This window comes from Ambystoma mexicanum, chromosome 7q (genome assembly GCF_040938575.1).
Source record: "Ambystoma mexicanum isolate Mex_15411 chromosome 7q, UKY_AmexF1_1, whole genome shotgun sequence".
Taxonomy (NCBI): domain Eukaryota; kingdom Metazoa; phylum Chordata; class Amphibia; order Caudata; family Ambystomatidae; genus Ambystoma; species Ambystoma mexicanum.
The window spans coordinates 536,430,073-536,450,326 of NC_090941.1; the positions used below are offsets into that span (position 1 = coordinate 536,430,073).

Below are 20,254 nucleotides of genomic sequence, written 5' to 3' on the forward strand. Positions count from 1 at the left end.
CTCCCGAGCACTATGCGGGAAACATTGCTGGTCACCCTTCTCAAACCCTGAAAGCCTACTGAAGTATGCTACTCATATCACCCTCTGGCTGTGTTAGATCATGATGGAAAGCTGCTTACTACCATGTTGGCCGACGCCTTCATCGGTGCATTGCAACTCTGAAAATCCTGACCAGAGTGGATTTCTGCCTGGCCTTAACACTACTTTGAACTTGCGCAGACTACAACATATCATTGACCAGACCAATACCTGCAACGGACAATACATGGTGGCATCGTTAGATGCGGTCAAAGCTTTTGACTCAGTGTATTGGGAATGGATAGATGCAGCACTACCGGGCTTTGGGTTTGGTGCGAACTTCACATGCTGGGTCAAATTATTGTACACCTCTCCCACAGCCAGAGTACGATCTGGCTGGCAGATATTGGAACTTTGGACTATTCAGAGGGGGACGTGACAAGTATGCCCGCTTTCGCCAATGTTTCATGTATTAGCTTTGGAACCAATAGCCGTATATTTGAGACAAGAGTACCTGGTGCCAGGGATCAACATTGGGGGCTCTACACACCTGTTCTCCCTATACACGGATGACATGCTACAACATTTGTGTCAACCGCAGCATAATCTGCCTATAATACTAGAGGGGTTAGATGACTTTGCCAGGCTATCACACTGCATTCTGAAAGGCACTGTAAACCCTGCTCTTCGCCTGAACAAACCTGCACTATCGGCGCTCTTAAATATGTAGGACCTGCAAATGTATATCTAATCACTACCTACTGTATGAATGCAAAATCCTGTAACCCGACAAAAACTGTATAAATGTAACATTATTGTAATCTGTCTAATCAACCTATACCCTCCCCTGTAACTAAGTTATCCGCAAGTAACAGCACCTCCACGCCCAAGGGCTGTTTGTGTGCTATACAAGTATAAAAAATAAAATTTAATATCAGGAATCTCCTTCAATAAGCAAAAGTCATGCCTTTTTCCCCTAGCAGGTCTATGTGGGGTAGACGAGGTTGCATTACCAGAATTGGGCTTGAAAATGCAAACCACACTTATTTAGATATTTGTGCATACTAATTGTACATCTCCCTGAGGAAACACACGCATCAAGAAATAAATGACATTCTGGTCTGGACTGCCTCTCTCATGGGCAGGGTTGCTATCACCAAAATGATTACCCTCCCCAGATTCTTATATAGCTTCACTAATGTCCTTTTCTATGTAGAAGCTTCCGTTTTCCGAGAACTGGAAGGCATGCTTTGAGATTTGCGGTGGGGGCCGAAAGGGCATAGACTGGCGATTACTGCCTGGTCTCTCCCCTACAAAGAGAGAGGGGTTCAACTTCTGTGCCTGTATTATTATTACCTGGCTGCCCAGTTAAGACCTGCATTACTCACCGTAATAGCATTTCTGATGCGCAGAACAACCTTATCTCTGAAATGTAACGAAAGGGTCTAAAACTGAAAAGGCCTGTAGTTCGTTCACCAACTCTCCTTATAGGAAGGCTGTTTTATAGGCAAGATCTTTGAGACGTAGTGTAGGCTGAGAGCGCAGCTAAGTGAACCTTCAGTGAATTAAAAAACCGGGCCTGAGTCTAGCAGGTGAGTCAGGTACAATACAATGTGAGTAGGAGAGCAGTCAATAGGATTGGCGCCCTTGGAATTGCACCAGATAAAGCGCTTCCATTTACTGGACTAGCAGTATCTGGCGTTAGGTTTTCTCGCCTCCTTAAGTATGTCCATGCATCTCTGAGGGAGACATAGGTGCCCGAACTCTATGACCTTAGGAGCCAAGCCTCTAAGTTCAGGGTTTGCAGGCATGGATGAAGAGTCTCCCCCTTGTCTTGAGAAAACATGTTGTACGGGCAAGGCAGTTTCATTGGAGGAGAGAGGGGCATCTCCATCAGATGGGAGAACCAGGGTCGGCAGGCCCACATGGGAGCCACCAGTATCATGGTGACTGGTTCCTGGTGCATCTTGTGCACTATCTTGTTGAGTAGGAGAGTCGAAGGGGGGGAGGGGGGAGCGTAAATCCATTTCCCTGACCATGTTCTACAGAGACCGTTCCCCTTTGATCAGTTCTAGGGGTATCTGGAGGCGTAATTTTGGCATGGAGCCTTCTGCAGAGTTGCAAACAGGTCGATCCCTGGGAAAACCCATTGTGCGAAAACGTTGGAGACAATGTCTTTGTGTAGTCACCCTTCATACTCTACGGGCAGTGGGCAGACTCTGCTGAGCACAACCGCTAGAATATGGAGTCCCCCTGGAACGTGTTGAGACAACAGGAACATCCTGTGTTTGACAGCCCATATCCAAATGTTTTCGTACAGCTTGGATAGCCCTGGAGAGTGTGTGCCCCCTTGCTTGTTCAAGTAATACATGGCCATGGTGCTGTCTGTGAGAACCAGGACTGTCTTCCTTTGTAACTGTCTGAAAGGCTTTCAGTGCTTTGAATATGGCTAACAGCTCCAACAGATTTATGTGGTCGGATGCTACTTCTGGGGACCACACGCCGTACGCCGTCTGCTGAAGAAGGTGAGTTCCCAGCCCCGTGAGAGATGCCTCTGTCGTGAGAGTGGCTTCTACTGCAGGGGTGGTGAAGGTTTGCCCCTTCAAGAGGTTTTCCTTTGACAACCACTGCAGAGAGAGAACAAGGGCTGGCGAGACAATCACCAGATCTTCCCATTGTCCGCTGGCCTGAAACCACTGGCTGTTGAGCCACTCTTGCATAAGAAGCGCGTGAGGAACTAAGTAAATGCAGGACGCCATCATTCCTAACAGTCGCATGGCTTTCCGTACCGTAATCTCTCGACCGGCTACATATTGAGAGATCTGAAACAGCATGTTTTGGACCATCTCGTTGGAGGGGAAGACAAGGCCGTCTTCTGTCGGAATTAGAGCCCCTAGGAACTGTTTGACTTGACTGGTGTCTAGGCTGGACTTCTTCTCATTGATGGAGAATCCCTGCTGAATAATAGGTCTATCGGGGCGAAACAACTTTTCTACCCTGGGATTAACTGGTCTGGGCTGGAGTTAACAATGAAGGCACTAGACGTGTCTTAATAGAGTTCAGTAAGGGAATCGTTGTTACGCTCACCTGGCTCCCACAGAGGCATCGATCTGAACTGGACAGCTGCGGTCTCCACCAATGTGACGCGTAGGGCCGAGACGACAGACTGGACTGGCCCACCTAGCTTCATTTGCTTGGCCCGTAGGAATATTCTTCTGTAAATGGAGAAAGGGAATTAACCACCCATGGGGTTGAGCGTAAATCCCCCCACCCCCGCTCTTCTCCCCACAGATCACCTTTGATGTCCCCTCTAATAGTCTCACCTGATGGTTTGAAAAGATGAGCTCTCCATCCTGCATTGAGCGCAGGGGCGCATTGATAACCAGTTGCTTCACTGGCTCGAAGGAATTGGTGAGTTCTAGAACAATATTGACTCTGAAAAGTATGTAGTTCGTAGGAGTTCACATGTCTGACTTTCACTGTTGTCCGATTCCTTGCAGTTTGCAGCTTGACCCCAGCAAAGAGTTCCTCGAAGTAGCTGACGAAGTTCAGGTAAGGATTTGGCCAGAATGTAACCTGTGCTTGCTCCCTTATTCAGGTGTTGTTGAGAAAATATGAAGTTCGGGGAAATAATGCCTCTGGCGGTAAAATTAGGTAAGTCTATTGTGGTGAGAAGAGTTCCCCTCGTTTGTCCTTCGTCTCACCTTGTTGTCCTTTTGTTCCCCTTAGGGGCCGGCGTAGGCGAGGATGCAATGGAGACTGCGCCGACCTGTGAAGAGGAATAGTACCCCCGGCGGTAATCAGGTAAGTCTATGGGGGTAGTTACTATTGCCTCTGCTTATTCCCTTGCCTCACCTTCGCTGTTCTTGTGTTCCCCTTAGGTGCCAGAGTGCGGCGGGAACGTGCAGAAGGATGCGGTGGATCGCGAGTATGCTGCGAAGGCCGCTGAGTTCAGCGCAGCGCAGCAGCAGGCGAGGCGGCGCGCGTAAAATGCTTCTTTCTTCCAGCTCGAAGGCGCTGTGGATCCGGAATTCAAGTAAGGATCGAAGGTTTTGCTTATTCTAACCTCTTCGCCTTCTGTTCCTCCCTTTTTCCTAGGAGCTACAGACTTGAGGCGGGCGTGGCAGAAGACTGGATGCAGGCTTGCAGACACGGTGAGCGTTACGCTGCTAGATGCAGAATAACGCGAAGCGTGAGCTGCTCTTTGAGCGTGGTTTAAATAGCCTCCAAAGTAGTCCCAGGTAAGTATTCCTCCCCAGCCCCACCCGAGTAAAAAATAGTCCCTAGGTAAAATAGTCCCTTCCAAGCCTCATTTGGCTTGGAGCTCTGCAGCATGGTCTGCATCAGGTAAGCTTGCAGCATGGTCTGCATCAGGTAAGTTCTACTCTATGAGCCTGGCGCCATAGGCGCCAGGACTGACTCTGCATATGAGCCTGGCGCCATAGGCGCCAGGACCGCACCCAAACAGCCCCTAGCAGGGGTTTTTGGCTTGCTCAAAATAACTTGATGCCTGCTTCCGGGGTTGCTGGACCTGGTCTGGTTCCCCGGGGGTAGGCATCATGACAATAATCTGACTGGCAGGAGGCTTTTCCTTCAGTATGTCCTCTGCAAAGTCTGAATCCTGCACAGCCTCCTGTGTGGCGATTTGAAAATGTACAGCTGCCTTCTTTAAGATAGCGTTGAACGCCATTTGATCATTCACAGGTGAGGCCTGAGGGACTGGGGTGGTAAAGGGGAATCCATACACTGCTGATCATGAGGATCAGTGGGCAACACCGAAATATCCAACGTGCCCATTGGCGCTTTGGAGCGCTTCAACTTCACCGCCGAAGCAGAACCGTGGGTTGTGCGTTTAGTTTGGGAAACGGGTGTGTCCCTGTCGCCGGGATGGATCGTCCCCATAGAAGGACTCACGTTGTGCCTATCGGGCCGGACGCTGCGGAACGAGAACTTTCCGCGATATGGACATCGCTAGCTGTCATGATGCCTACCCCCGAGGACCCAGACCAAGTCCAGCAACCCCGGAAGCAGGCATAAAGTTACCCCAAGCAAGCCTAACAACCCCTGCTAGGACTGCATTTGGGTGCAGTCCTGGCGCCTATGGCGCCAGGCTCATATGGAGAGTCAGTCCTGGCGCCACAAGCGTCAGGCTCATAGATTAAAACTTACCTGATGCAGACCATGCTGCAAGAGCTCCAAGCCAAAAGAGGCTTGGAAGTGACTATTTTACCTAGGGACTATTTTTTTTTACTCGGGTGGGGCTGGGGAGGAATATTTACCTGGGACAACTTTGGAGGCTATTTATACCACACCCGAAGAGCAGCACACGCTTTGCGTTATTCTGCATCCAGCAGCGTAATGCTCACCGTGCCTGCAAGTCTACATCCAGTCTTCTGCCACGCCGGCCTCGAGTTTGGAGCTCCTAGAAAAAGGGAGAAAGAAGGAGAAAAGGTTAGAACAAGAGCAATACCTTTGATCCTTACCTGAATTCCCGATTCATCGCGCCTTCGAGCTGGAAGAAAGAAGTTATTTTATGCGCGTCGCCTCGCCTGCTGCAGCGCCGCGCTGAACTCGCAGGCCTTCGCAGCATCTTCACATTTCACCGCATCCTCCTGCATGTTCCCGCCGCACTCCGGCACCTAAGGAGAAGACAAGAACAGCAAGGTGAGCCAAGGGGATACACAGAGGAATGCCCCCCATAGACTTACCTGATTTTACCACCGGGGGTACTATTCTTCTTCACAGGTCGGCGCAGCTTCCACTGCATCCTTGGCGAAACCTGGCCCCTAAGGGGAAACAAAAAGACAGCAAGGTGAAACAAGGGACTAACGAGGGGAACCCTCCTCACCACAAAAGACTTACCTGATTTTACCGCCGGAGGCATTATTCCCCGAGACTTCATACTTTCTCTCAGCGCCTGAATAAGGGAGAAAGCAACAGGTTACATATGGACATTACTTTATCGAACTGTGTTGGATAAAACAAATCCTTACCAGAACATTACCGGTTGCCACGAGGAACTCTTCAGTAAGGTCAAGCTGCAACCTGCAAGGAATCGGACAAGAATGAAAGTCAGGCATTTGAACTCTTACGAACTACATACTTACGGCGTCTTGCCAGGAATATTGGAGTCAATATTGTCCTGGAACTCACCAATTCCTTTGAGCCAGTGAAGCAACTGGTTATCTACGCGCCCCTGCGCTCAATGCAGGATGGAGAGCTCATCTTTTCAAATCATCAGGTGAGGCTATAAGAGGGGACATCCAAGGCGATCAGTGGGGAGAACAAAGGGGTGGGGGGATTTATGCTCAACTCCACGGGTGGTTAATTCCCTTTCTCCACTTGCAGAAGAATATTCCTACGGGCCAAGCAAACAAAGCTAGGTGGGCCAGTCGAGTCCGTCATCTCGGCCCTATGCAACACATTGGTGGAGATCGCAGCAGTCCAGTCCAGATCGACGCCTCTGTGGGAGCCAGGTGAGCGTAACACTAATCCCCTCATCACACTCTGCGGCAATGGTGGCGGGGGAATTACATTCGGCCTGCGACATACCGTAGGCCGCCCACCGCTTAAAACGACGCTCCTTAAGAGTCTTAGGCCGTATAGACCGCCTCATTGTGGTCGATGGGAAGACAATTGTTGCACCGACGGTGCTGGTCTTTCCACAGGTATTTCGCCTTACAGTAAGGCCAAAATCTAAATTGAGTCCTGTCCATAGCGCAGGATATTGTTAACGAAAACAAACCCAAGGGAATAAAGAGAGGTGAAAAAAAAGGCATTCTTGAAAAGAATATGACCACCCCGACCCGACTCTCCCTACTGTAAAGACCGGCCAGAGGGCCCAGCCATGTGGTCGGCAGCGCCGACCGGATCAACAGCCGTCTACATTCTATACCAGCAGTCTTCGGCGCTGGCACAGGAATAATCAGCCGTTGAAGGGAGTGACAATGAGAATAAAAAACCAAAGGTCGAGAGATATAACAATAACCAATGTTTAAGAAGAGCTCCGGATTAGGGCGACCAGATAGCTGGGCAGAAAAAAACAATCTGAGGGACCTAGACGCATGAGGGATTTTGGGTACACTACATGTCACATTAGGGATAGTGTTACAGGCACGCCCATGTCGACGTCCCCTTTCGATTCTCAAAAGACAAGATGCAATACTCTGCGGTTACCACTGGATGTCAGACTATATGCACAGCATGTGATTCTAAGAAGATTAACAAGCATCAGAAGCTTTGTTACGAAATAGCTATCAGATGAACTTGAGTCTGAAAATGAGCTGCTCAACACACTGACGAGCACTGCCTGGCTTAGTGAGGCCTTATGCTCCCCAGAAAGCTGGAATACAACGCAACCACTGACATTACGCATGGGTAGACCGATCTGGTCTAGAACACTTAAGATACTCCGACTCCAACACCCTTACTCTCCCAACATTCCAATCCTGGTGGGTACATGCAACAATTTAGATGAACTAAAGGCTGTTTGGTGCTGGGAACGCGTCGGTATTACCACTTGGGGTGACATGTATGTGAGTGGAACATTCAAGAAAGAGAACTGGCTACCCTTATGCAACTGGAGGGACTACCAGGTGGGCAGTTGCCGAGGATGAGAGTAGCAAGGACCTCCAGGCGCAATTGGTGCGAGTGGCCTGCTGAGCCACAGTCAAATGCTTTTTTGGCATGAATGTATGGACTAGGGGAAGGTTGGAGACTTGTTTCCAGGTTGTATACGTGTCTTCTAGATGGTGCTGGCGTTAAACCTATTAAACTGAAAACACGCTGGGAGGCCGATTTGGGTTTAGAAATGCCCGATAGGCAGTGGATACCGATGTTGGGCTTTGTTAAAAACGTAATGCGCAATGCCATATTCAGTCTCATACAGGTGAATGTGCTTCATCGCATGTATATGACCCCCCCATAGAGTGGCCAAATTGAAAAAAAGGCACACCCTCCAACTGCCCCTGCTGTGGTCAAGACAATGCTCATTTAATGCATATGTTCCGGGAGTGTGTGGTGATAACGCGATTTTGGTCCCGAATTAAACAGATCTGTGAGGGAGTTGGGATTAAAAGATACCACTGGAACCCACTCAAATATTTACTGGGTGTATATCCCAGATTGAGTAAGCATAAACATGCCAACAAATTCATGGACCTAGCATGTATATTGGCTAAGCGATGCATAGCAATGACATGGAAATCATGCAAGGGCTCACAGTTTGATCTATGGTATAGGGAATGTATGCGTTGGTGTGATGCTGAGACTACTGCATGGAGTGGGACGATAGGCATGGATGGGGGAGATGTAAAACCTAAATTTGAAGCTTGGAGAGCACTTGTCAACTCTGTCTCTTACCCTTCAGACAATAAACCACTGTGAACTCTTTCCCCGGACATTGTGTGACTTACTTTCGAAATCCTAATTATACACAGGATACATATATTAAATCTGACTCCTCCCACTGAAATGTCAAAAGTTAACTGTTCACATGGCTCAAACTGGATAGGCTATGACACTGAACAGAGACTAGCATCATATAACTTAAACGGATGAGCACTGGGTATGTTTGTATTGTTTTGTTCAGTATATTGGTTGAATCACATGAAGATGTAAGCATACTTGATAATGTATAATGTACCTGTAAAATTCACCAATAAACTTTTTTTTTAAAGAAATAAGCGACACCCCATTTCAGCGGTTTCACTATTACCGGATCCGCTCTGCGGTGGCAGCGATGTGGCCGATGTTACCGTTGGAACCGAAATCACATCCATGCCTTACTTACATCATGTCACAGCAGGCGGGGAAGAAATCCATATCGATACTACATAAAATAGCGCAAACATCCCCAATACCACGGTCCGTAGACATCAGGGCCAAGTGGGAAAGAGATCTCAGCACTTCCATCACAGACACTGGACACAGATATGTAGACTCCCGAAACAGGTATCCCTGAATTTCAGATGTAGATTATTACAGTTTAAAGTCTTTAAAGGAGCGTACTATACAGCCGGTGGACTCAAGAAGCTGTTTCCCACCTCAGAGGGGAAGTGCCCGAGATGTCGGGACTCAAGCACTAATATATTGCACATGCTGTGTGATTGCCCTGCTTTAACTGCATATTGGGAAGCAATAAGTCACATGCTCGATTAAATAATAGGTCAACCCCTGGTATGGACCCCAAACGACTGTGTACTGGGCTATACTAAGAAATTAAATGTGTTGCAGCGTAAATTTGCCAATTTGGGGCTCCAATTATCTAAAAGTCATTCTCATGCGATGGACATCAAAAGAAGCACCTTCCCTGGAGGACTGGCTCCAAGATATGGTATGGGCTAACAACATGGACGAAAGAGACATAAAACAACAAGTGCCGAGTCGGCCAAGAGACATTTGGGCGGACTTTCAGTCATATCTGTTACGCTCACCTAGTCTCTGCGGAGGCGTTGGGGCACGGTTGTAGCCCTCCCTGAACTTGAATCACCCGCTTCAGGCTTCTCCCTCAGTAGAAAAGCTTTGAACGGTGGTATGTGGTGATAATGTTCCTGCGTGGAGATAAGTGTGTGAGTGTGCCAATCTGTGATTGTTGTACCTCTCAAACCCTTCACCCCAAAGTACGGTTTCTGTGAGCATTCGCCGGCCCATAAAGGTCACCTGATAATTATGGAAGATGAGTTCTCCGTCCTGCAACTTCTGGCAGGGGCGCGTTGAATAGGATCTAGTTCCTTCAGTGATCCCTGATAAGGATTAGTCCAGTCCAGCTGCGACTATGCTTCTCCTTATGATTGGTAATTCTTTCTTGATGTCTTTTGATGCTGTTCGTTCTGTTTAATGTCTTTATATGTTGCTCCTATTTATGCCCGCAATAACGTCTCTCTTCTGTTTTCTTCCCTTAGATGGAAATGTGGCCTCAATGTAGCTGTGAGACGTGGCCGGATGGAAGATGGATGCTACCGCAATGTTCAACAGCAGGTAAGTGATGGTTTAAGGAAAGCGCGAAGTATGGAGAAGCGCAACCTTAAACTGACTGTTTTTTCGATGTCTAACCGTGTTTTCTGTTTTTCCCTGCAGGCGCTGCTGTCGACGATGGAGCGTGCCGTGCTGCTGTGCCAAGACGAAGATAGGCGTTCCGGAAAGCGTAAAGATGAATACTTGGTTCGCCGAAGAGATGTACGAAGAGCTTCTCCCGGTTGGTAAGTACGCTGGCAGGAAGGAGGATATCCAGGAAGCAGGATCTTCAAAGGTAAGTCTGACCTCCGGCGACACTGAGCGTTACACTGCTTGCAAGTGCAGAATAACGCAAAGCATCTGTCTTGAGGATCGGGGCAGCTAATATAGCTGAGATCGTGGGCACGCCCATCCATTAAGAATACACTTGGCGCTGCTTAATGGATGGAATGTTCCAGGTTAATGCATCCTGCTTAATGGATGGAATGTTCAAGGTTAAAGGGATGGTCTAGTAAAAAATTTTGATTTAAAAAATAGATAGGTCACATAAAAAAAAAATATACTAGCATCCTCCGTTTTAAAACTTCCTACATAAAATTTTGAGCTATTCAAGCTCAAAATTCGAAAAAGCAAGCACAGGGGCGCCGCCATTTTGTGAAATGGAGGCCCTCCTGTGCTGGCTTTTGCTTTTGCGGCACTAATGAAGGAAAAGCCAGCCAGCTGTAGTAAACAAGTCTACCGCTGGGTGGCTTTCCCTTCATTAGTGCTGGGACTCGGAGGACGCGGACCGGAGACCAGAGCAGGAAAACTGCAGCTGAATCTCGGTAAGTGCTATACAAAAAATAAGCACTAGCTGCGGTTTTTTTTCTAGCTCAAAATTTTACATAGGAAGTTTTAAAACTGAGGATGCTAGTATATTTTTTTTATGTGACCTATCTATTTTTTAAATAACATTTTTTACTAGACCATCCCTTTAATGCATCTGAAGTGCTATGTCCATAATAAAAGCGTTTTGGTGTTAAATGGATGTTCTTGTTTACTTTTCTTCATGTGCATGGTGCCAAAGGTGCCAGGACAGTGTCCACCCAGGTCTACAGTGCATGCGACCCCTGCATGCCTGTGCCCCTGACTTCATGGTCATGACAATATCTGACACGTGAGAGTGTGGGAGATGGAAATACACGACCACCGCTTTGTCAAACCTACATATGAAGTGTCACACCATGTAACCAAAATATAGGTTTAGAATGCTGGCAAAATGTGCTGCTACCATGTGCAATAAATAGTGTCAAAAATTAAAGTATGGTGCAAAACGCAAATGGCTGCAGCCTCAGACCATCCGACCGGAGAATCTGTTGCCATATCTGTTGTCCCTGGCTCGGTCTGGTTGAACACATTCTTCCATTAAGGCTCACCTAGCTGCAATCTCCAGGGTACAACCGCACTGTGGCGTGCCATCCCTGTGGTCCCATTGGCTGGTGAAGGATTTTTTGCGTGGGCTGTTCTGGTCTTTTCCACTGCCGTCTCCCAGCTCCAGCATGGGAGCTCAATGTGCTTCCCGCAAGACTCATGAAGCCACAGTTTGAGCCCATGTACCAAGCATCTATTAAACACCTTTCCTGGAAAGGACAAGGCTGTTCTACCTACCAACCCATCATTTGTGCCGAAGGTGCCAACTGCTTTCCATATAAATCAGCAGGTAGTTCTGCCTGTATTCTTTGGCACACCAACATCTCCAGCAGAGCTAACACTGCACACGCTGGATGTGATGCGCGTACTAAGTCATTCCGTACAACAGATCAACAGTTTGTTTCATTTGGACTTTCTGGGCCTGGGAAGGCTCTCTCAAAGTCCTCCATTGCAAGATGGCTTGCTGCCTGCATCTCATTCTGCCATCAGCAAGCCGGCAGACCACTTCCCAACAAGCCCCGAGCCACTATTAGAGCTGTAGCTGCAACCACTGCTTTCCTCTCTGGAATTCCGCTGCCCGACATCTGCCGTGCAGCCACCTGGAGATCAATACATACGTTCACCAGGTTCTACTGTGTCGACAGACATTCCGCTGAAGAGCCTTGAGTCGGCCAGTCGGTTCTGCAGAACCTTTTTGCGTGAGGTGGGTAAGTGTCCAGTGGTAAGTTATGCTGCTTGCTTGTATGTGACCCACCGATCTACCCCGCATGGCTCGTCTTTTGGCTTACTCACATGTGGTGCCAAATCGCGAAGATGGCCGACTGGGGAGGAGTTAAAGGAGGGGTTCCTATTGGCCGTGAGCAGATAGAGCACAAAAGGGACTGAAAGTTTTCAGTTTAAGTTTAAATGCTCTATGTTACCGAGGATTCCAAGCCGGACGACGGGGAATATTCACAGCATGTGAATCTATGAAAGATCCAATGCTGGAGAAGTACTCAAGCCGTTTTCCATATTTTGAAAAGGTTTGCTTCATTGTTCAGTGGGTAGGGGATAGAACAAGTGACCCTTTGTTCCGTAGAGCCCCTGCATAGAATTCAGAGAATTGGGACTGGTGGCTGGTGGGGTGACAGGAAGCAGGCCTCCTCAGTTTGTATGGGTCTGTAGACTGTGTCCAGTTTCTTATTAAAAGGGGTCACCTAATTAACTGTTTGCCATATTTACAAAGTCATCTGGAGCACGTTGTTCAACAGGGGTATGCCTGATTAATCCCCTCTTTCAGGTAGGATTACCTGGTTCCACTGATGGGGCATCAGGAAACTTTAAATGTAAGCAATTACTTTGATCGCAATGATACAGCCGTGAAATGTCTTGGTAGATTTGAGTACTTCATATTTAATTTCAACTGGATCAAACTTTCCCATCGTAAACAAAGGATGTAAAGATTCTGGGGGCCCCCTTGGTACAGTGAGGGAGGATTTTGGGGTGATAAAGTTTGTAGCGATACAATTTTTGACATTCGAGTAGGCAGCGGCGGAGCCATCACAAAACTGCTGGGTCATACTGTGGTAGGAGTAAGGATAGGAATAGGGTCCTGCTCACTAGGTGTACTGATTGGAAACTCCTTGGAGGAAACAGAAAAGTGCACCTCCCTAATAAAGCCCTTGAAATAGGATTTCATGGCAGGTGTGTCCATCAGATTTTGACATCTGTTGACGAACCTCGCCTCAGATTGCTAGAACGTGCCAGGAATTGAGCCCTGTTGAGGTCAGGATAGATGCAGCCACCAGCTCTGAGGAGAGGAGCAACATGCTATCTTCCATGGGCCAGTAACTATCAGTGGAGAAGAACAGGAAAGGAGGCTGATATGTGGATCAAAGTTAACTTACCGCAGTAAACCCTGGGGAAAACACCTGAGCATTTATCATCAAAGGATATGAAGTGGCCATGCAAGGTCTTTCCATGGGCCTCAGGTTTCTGGGAGAGAATGGGTTTGGGACGACTTATTGTGTGCCTGCATCACCCATCTTCTGAACCACATTCATGTACTGAACAATAATGTGCTTTCGGAGTATAGGGTTCACCGATCACCCTTTCCAGCATTTAGCTCCATATGGACCATCTGGCTTTACCCAGGAGCAAGGGGAGGCAAAGGGAATTTCCCAGTAGTAAACACCAGGTGGTCATCATGATAAACCCAGTATTTAATTTTGTTGTGTTAACCTTAGGGCACTTGCGTGGCACCTCTGGGTTGTTCCTGGTACAAAGATCCAAAAGAGTCAGTGTCCACAACACCAGCATTGGCTTCTGAAATGGCAACCTCAGGGTTGCCCCAACTAAAGGGGTGTTCCGCCGATAAAAACCATGATGGATCCCTTTTCACCAAGCGGCACATGTGGAAACACTGCCTGCTAGGTCCTGGAATATCAATTGGAGAAGAAATACTCACTTTCACTAAAGTGACTCTGAGGGAGGCTTCTGAAAGAAGTCCTCCCACTACTGAAAACGCGGTTAGAATTATGAAATGAAAAAAGTGTGAAAGAATGCAGATGTTCCACTGATCGTCAGTGCCTAAGAGTTGTCCTACAATGACGCCTATGCAGAAGGCAAAGGACAGGGCTATGGGCAAGCCACTGTAGTAAGAAAAAAAGAAGCATTTAATAAAAATAAAAAAGTAAGTGTGCTGCTGTGCAAAAAAAGAAATATATACCTGCTGGTGCAGAGAAAAAGCATGGCGGATGAAGCGGAGGGTGAAGTCTGTTTGCTCAGGGCCAGGCATGTGTTTGCATCCATGCATGGATTGCAGCCAGGCATGTGTTTGCTCAGGGCCAGGCATGTGTGTGCATCCCGCCACAGTGCTTCACTGTTCAAATTTTTACATGTTTGTGGTGCAAACTGCACTTAGGGACCACATCCTGCAAGTGTGATGGAAAGTGGACGGGACATGCATGTTATTTTTACAACTGGGCCCAACAAGTCATTCTGCGAACCTTGCTTTCATGCTGGCTACGAATGGCTAAACACAGTATACTTACTTTGGCTTTCTTCTCTCTCTCTGCTGGAGTATCTGTCCAAATTGAACGGTCACCTGATTTTTCATTAGTTCGTCTCTTGAACGTTCTTGGGCCAAGACCAAAGTTTGTCAGTTCTGGAGGGAGCTCGGTCATCCATGACTCTCTTGCAACTTGCGTGGACTCATCCTTCAGGAGAAAAAAGTAAAACAATTAACCTATTTTAATTGAACTCGCCTGCTATCCAACAATGATTACACTTCTGTTAATTAATTCTGCTTCTCCACTGTGACATTGAAACACATGATCTTCCTGCATTTGCAAAACATGGCAAGTGGTGCTTGTCACATTTCAGCTTCTGAATAGGTGCCCACTCAAAATATGCAAAATAAAAACCCTGAAGCCGTAAGAGCAGGTTGGACAGCAAACAAAGTAAAAACTGCAAGACTCATACATACTGGAAACAAAGGCTTCATGCGCTCTGCAGGGGACTAATCCAGGTCCTGTACGAATGGAGAACATAGCGAGAGGGCAGCTCTGACCTAAACACCTCCTGCTGTCTTATTCTGTGCAACTAATTATTTTTGTGCTCAGAAGATATTTTGTGTTCTCTTAAAAATGGTAGGAGAAATGGCCTTGTGCCATAGGCTATTCGAGGGCATAGTTGTATTATACATTAGTGAAACCACTTGCCATACGACCAAAATGAACTTGCAGTTGAAAAGTAAAATACTCAACCCTCCATTGGAAAGAAAATTGGGTACGACAGAGATGTGTACGACAGGTATTCTAAATATTATGGATATAGCTATTTAAGAGGAAAAAAAGATATAGATATCTTTGAGACTCCCCGTTGTACACATTTTATATTTCTATGCAAGGTTTTGTAGTTACTGTACGATTCAAATGCAAGCTTTTTCTGGTCTTCTGGGAAGTATTTCTCTAATGCCCAATAAACTATTTAACAAATGTTCCTCACCCATTAAACGTCTTTCTGGTGTTTGTAGCTGCTTAAAGTCACATGCTTTGCATATTCTGCCATCTAGTGGTTGGTTTGGAGCTTCACAAGTTGTTTACTTTTGAAGGAAAAGTAGGCTTTAACAGGGTATTTATTGTCTGTCACTCTAGTTCCCATGTATGCAGGTTCCCCAATGCCCCTCAGTGCCTATGGCCAGAGGTTGCTTTTCTACAATTGTGTTGGACTGAGAGTATGTTGTGTTCGAGCTTGTGTATCCTCCCTCCCAACATCCACCCCTCCCCCTGCCCCTCATGTTATTGTATAGACCCTGAATGTACTACTTTGCTGGTCATGAGACACCCAAGCCTGTCTGGGACTGTATGGGTTAAGCTCTCAACTATAGTTGGGTGCTCCTGAACTCCAGTGAGGGGTGCTCGACTGTAGATGGCAGCATAACGTCCCTTGACGTGGGCATTTCTGTTATGTAGTGACTGGAGCTAATTGCAGCCAATGATTGCGGACTTCGGACAGATTGGAAAACGAGTGATTCTGAGAGGAGAAGGTGGGAGAACTGGGTTGATTTTACCTTTGCAAGTCACCCGTTTCCGTTAAAGTTTTGTTTTAACCCTGGCCTATGTCGGACTTTGTTCACACCTTCATAAACTGGCTCGCCATGTATCTTTGTACTATTGTACAAGCACCTTTCAGGGGAATGGCGCCGCCATCTATAAATGTGTTACTGCAAGTAAGTTGTGATCGAAACTACATACCTGTTTTTCAAATAAATGGAAATACAAAAAAACTGAGAAAGGTCTAGACCTTTTCAGGTGAGTACTGGTACAAATACAATCCGTCACTGAGAGGAGTCCCAGTTAGGATATCCGCAGACTCTACACTGCTCTATTGGAAAGGGGAGAATCCAAACACATGATTGTAGGAAAAACAGACATGCGTGTCTGTTTTTGTTGTCCCTTGAGAGGGTCTAGCCCATGCATTTAGCATGAGGGAAGTACCCAGGAAGGAATAGACATTGCTTTATATTGAAGACGACCAGCTGACTGTTAGTGGGTTATTTACACATGTGAGAGGGAATAAAGAGTGAGATATAAGAGGGGTGTACATCCTGCGCCCCAAGGGGATTCATGTGCCCCGTACACTTCCATTCTTTACTAAATTACAACGCTAAGGAGAGTTGTGTGGGGGAATAGCGGCCATGCAACACAGTAGTCGGTGAACGCCTTCACAGGGGTCCCTAGGTTGCATCACAAGAGTCACACAAAATGGATCAAACGGGGAGAGCAATGTATATCTCTTCCAAGACCTTATCCGGACCGGGAGGGGTACATATGTATGTATTCAAACCGGTGTGCAGATTGCTACCAGGCATTAGGTTGACCCAACTGTAACCACCTTTGAAGTAAAGGCGATGTAGCATGTTATTTGTGCCCGAGAGCTTTACAGGTTACAGGTCCAAAGAGGCACTCTGTGTGTGGAGTACAGGTGCCTTGCAACTCACGCTGACACGTTGCGCAGTGGTGTGTACCAGGAGGAAGAGGAGGTAGGAAGGGCTAAAAGTACATGTATTTGTTGTCAATATGAAACTGTGGTTCAAAGATAAAAACTATTCAAAGAGGAGATTGTTACGGGGTTGGATGGTCTCTGACTGCACACTTAAAAGACCTAACGATTTGGAATCATAAATACACAACACATTACACACACATATATATACACACACACACACACGTTATGGTTAAGTTGCCCTACTAAAAACCTGTGCAATTCACTAACAAAACTTTACATTATGGTTCAAAGTAAAACCGAAAAACCCCTGAAATTCGCCAGTTATGGTAGGCTAAGCAACCATACCTGCCCCCACCACTGTGCAATGCTAACACTAACACCCAGGACATGAAAGATGGCATCACAAATGTCATTGATGGCATCACTGATGATATCACATGTGTAGCCCCTTTGTTTTTGTTCACTGATATATATATATATATATTCAGTAAAAAAAGAAAACTTTGTTAAAGGGACGTTATGGTTCACAGTAAAACCGAAAAACACTTGACATTCGCTCGTAGACCAGGATGAATATTTCCTTCTCAAAAATGCCCACCCTGTTACACCTCTCATTTATTTTAACCCTAAAATTCATAAGAACCTTATAGATCACCCAGGTCGACCCATTGTATCCTCAATGGGCAGTCTGCTGGAAAACACATCCAAATACTTTGATTATTTTTTCCAACCTTTTGTTTCTAGTTTAAGCTCGTATATACGAGACACTGCTGATTTGTTGGCCAACTTAGATATCAATTGGGAACCAGAATATTTACTAGTGTCTTTGGATGTAGTCTCGCTGTATACCTCTATACAGCATCCAGCAGGTATACAGGCATGTCAGTCCTTTCTCGAGGGCAGATCTATAGGCTATCGGCAACATAATATGATGCGGTTACAAATGTTGTAGTTCTGCCTCGAACATAACCATTTTCTCCATGACAATCAACTGTACAAACCAACTCGAGGTATGGCAATGGGGTCTTGTATGGCCCCGACCTACTCCAACCTGTACATGGGATGGTGGGAGATACAGAAGGCATGGACAGAGGAATTGGAGCAGTGGACCAAACATATAAAATATGGTATCGATTCATCGATGACTTGTTTATAATTTGTGATGGGACCGAATTGGAATTCATAGAATATGTGAATATACTGAATGATAACACTTAACCTAGAACTCACTACGGTAATCAGTAAACAACATTTAATATTCCTAGATGTTCAATTTCAAATAGAAGATAACAAATTGACATCCAAATTATTTAGGAAACCAACAAGCTCCAATTCAACTCTCCATGCCAGAAGTCATCACCCTAGAGCCCTAATAGACTCTATTCCCTATGGGGAATTCTTAAGAGCCAAATGAGCATGCAGTAATGATTTAGATTACAAAAATGAAGCCAAAAATATAAGTCAGAGATTTGTCAGACGTGGCGATTCAAAAAACACCATCTCTAAATGCTATATGAAAGCAGAGACATCTACTAGAGAATCTCTTTTTGCCAGGCAAAAGAAAAGCAAGGACAACAAAATTAGGCTCATCACAGGGTTTAACCATCAGTCAAAAGAAGTCAAAAAGATCATAAATAAACATTGGAAGGTTCTGCTTACCGACCCACATCTTAAATCAGTTTTAGATGAGGTCCCCAATATTACATATTGTAAGGCTCCTACCCTTAAAACTATGCTGTCTCCTAGTATGGTAATAACTAAAGCAGCTGACAGTACGAAAATGACCAATTTAAGCAAGAATGGCTTTTACAAATGTGCTAATTGTAAAATGTGCAATAATATGTCGAAAGCTGCTTTCATCAGTGCAAATGGTTTAAGCTGGAAATATAAACATAGAATTTCCTGTACCACTAAATTTATAGTATATGTGATAAGTTGTACTTGTGGTTTACACTACATAGGCTCAACCATAGGACCTCTGAAAATGCGAATTTTACAGCATTATAGAGCCATTAAGAATGGGGATTTAACCTATTCACTTACCAGTCATTTCCAAGAGAAACACAATGGAGATGTGAGACACTTATCCTTCTTGGGGCTGGCACACATACCGCACAACAAGAGACTAGGCAATCGTCAACTTAAATTGAGGCAACTAGAAGCAACTATGATTTGTAAATTTGACACTTTGAGACCGAAAGGCCCCAACATAGATGCTGAAATGTATGTGTTCCTTCAAGCATGAAACTTACGCAGGCATATTAGCCCCTGGATGAAAAGCTATCGTATCTGCCATTTTTTAACATTGATACATGGGAGTGCCATTGAATAAGATTGAGTGGATCACAAAGAAATTGCCATATATGTTATGCTTTATTTTACCATCTTCAAGCAGAAATGTTTTTTAAAATAATACATGTGTTACTTTGCACATCCTGGCGTTCCCAGTTTAGAGGACTTTCTCTTAGTCATAGGAATTGCATTTTGCACATTACCTGTCCCTTTTCTGGGACATGGATGAATGAGATCCCTTTCATTCTCACGATTGCGATTTTTGCACGATGCAATTGATTTAGGATACTGTATTGCCATTTTGCACACTTGTGATGCTGCTAGTTAAGAGTACTATATTTATGTCATAGGAATTGCTATTTGCACTTTATTTGTCTCTACTATGGGACCTGGTTGAATCATTTACTGTACAATTGAATTGTTGACTCAAATTGAAACATTGGGTTGCATCCCTTAGGAAAAGGCTTTAAACTTAGCAATAACTGTGGCTGCTGACCTATAATTGATTTTTAGACAACTAATCAGAAATTATTACCAAGTTAGGTGTCAATACGAAAGGCAGGTGCTTTATTCGTGAATTTTAGGCACTAGCCCTTTAAATATGATGGTTGATGATCGCTGTCGAGTGCTCCAAGGCTTGTAAGTGCTTGCCCCTAGGGGGAGCTTATGTCTGATAGCGGCCATTTAAGCTGCTTTCAGCCATATAATGATCAACAAGCACATTAGTGCATCAAAATATACACCGACTTTTTCAAATGTATGCATTTTTTACAAAGACAGTAGTAAGCGCAACAACATCCCTGTTTCACCGCACAATAACAACAGATACGTATCTGTTGTAGTTGGAGATCTTCTCTTTGAGTCTCAACAATGTTTGTAGTACTATATTAATAGGAAACTAACCATTCCAATATGGAGGTCTTGGTAACGGGTATGTTAGAGACTCCTATAGATGCGGTCACATGATTGTTAGACACGTGATGCAACAGGAAGTGAAACTTTTTTACTACTGTCTTTACCCCTTTTAAACTCTATGGTGTTACCAGCACAATTGGATTTCAACAGTCTGAGGAAGCCTGAGCATTCAGGC

At 45.7% G+C, this 20,254-nt stretch overlaps 1 protein-coding gene across 1 annotated transcript in view; it reads right to left on the reverse strand.

Moving 5' to 3' along the window:
• GPALPP1 (GPALPP motifs containing 1) overlaps positions 1 to 20,254 on the reverse strand; it is a 336,780-nt gene that overhangs the window by 140,245 nt on the left and 176,281 nt on the right. Inside the window, exon 6 of the mRNA XM_069640253.1 lies at positions 14,415 to 14,579. Coding sequence (XP_069496354.1) covers positions 14,415 to 14,579 — 165 coding nt within the window. The remainder of the gene's footprint in view (positions 1 to 14,414; positions 14,580 to 20,254) is intronic.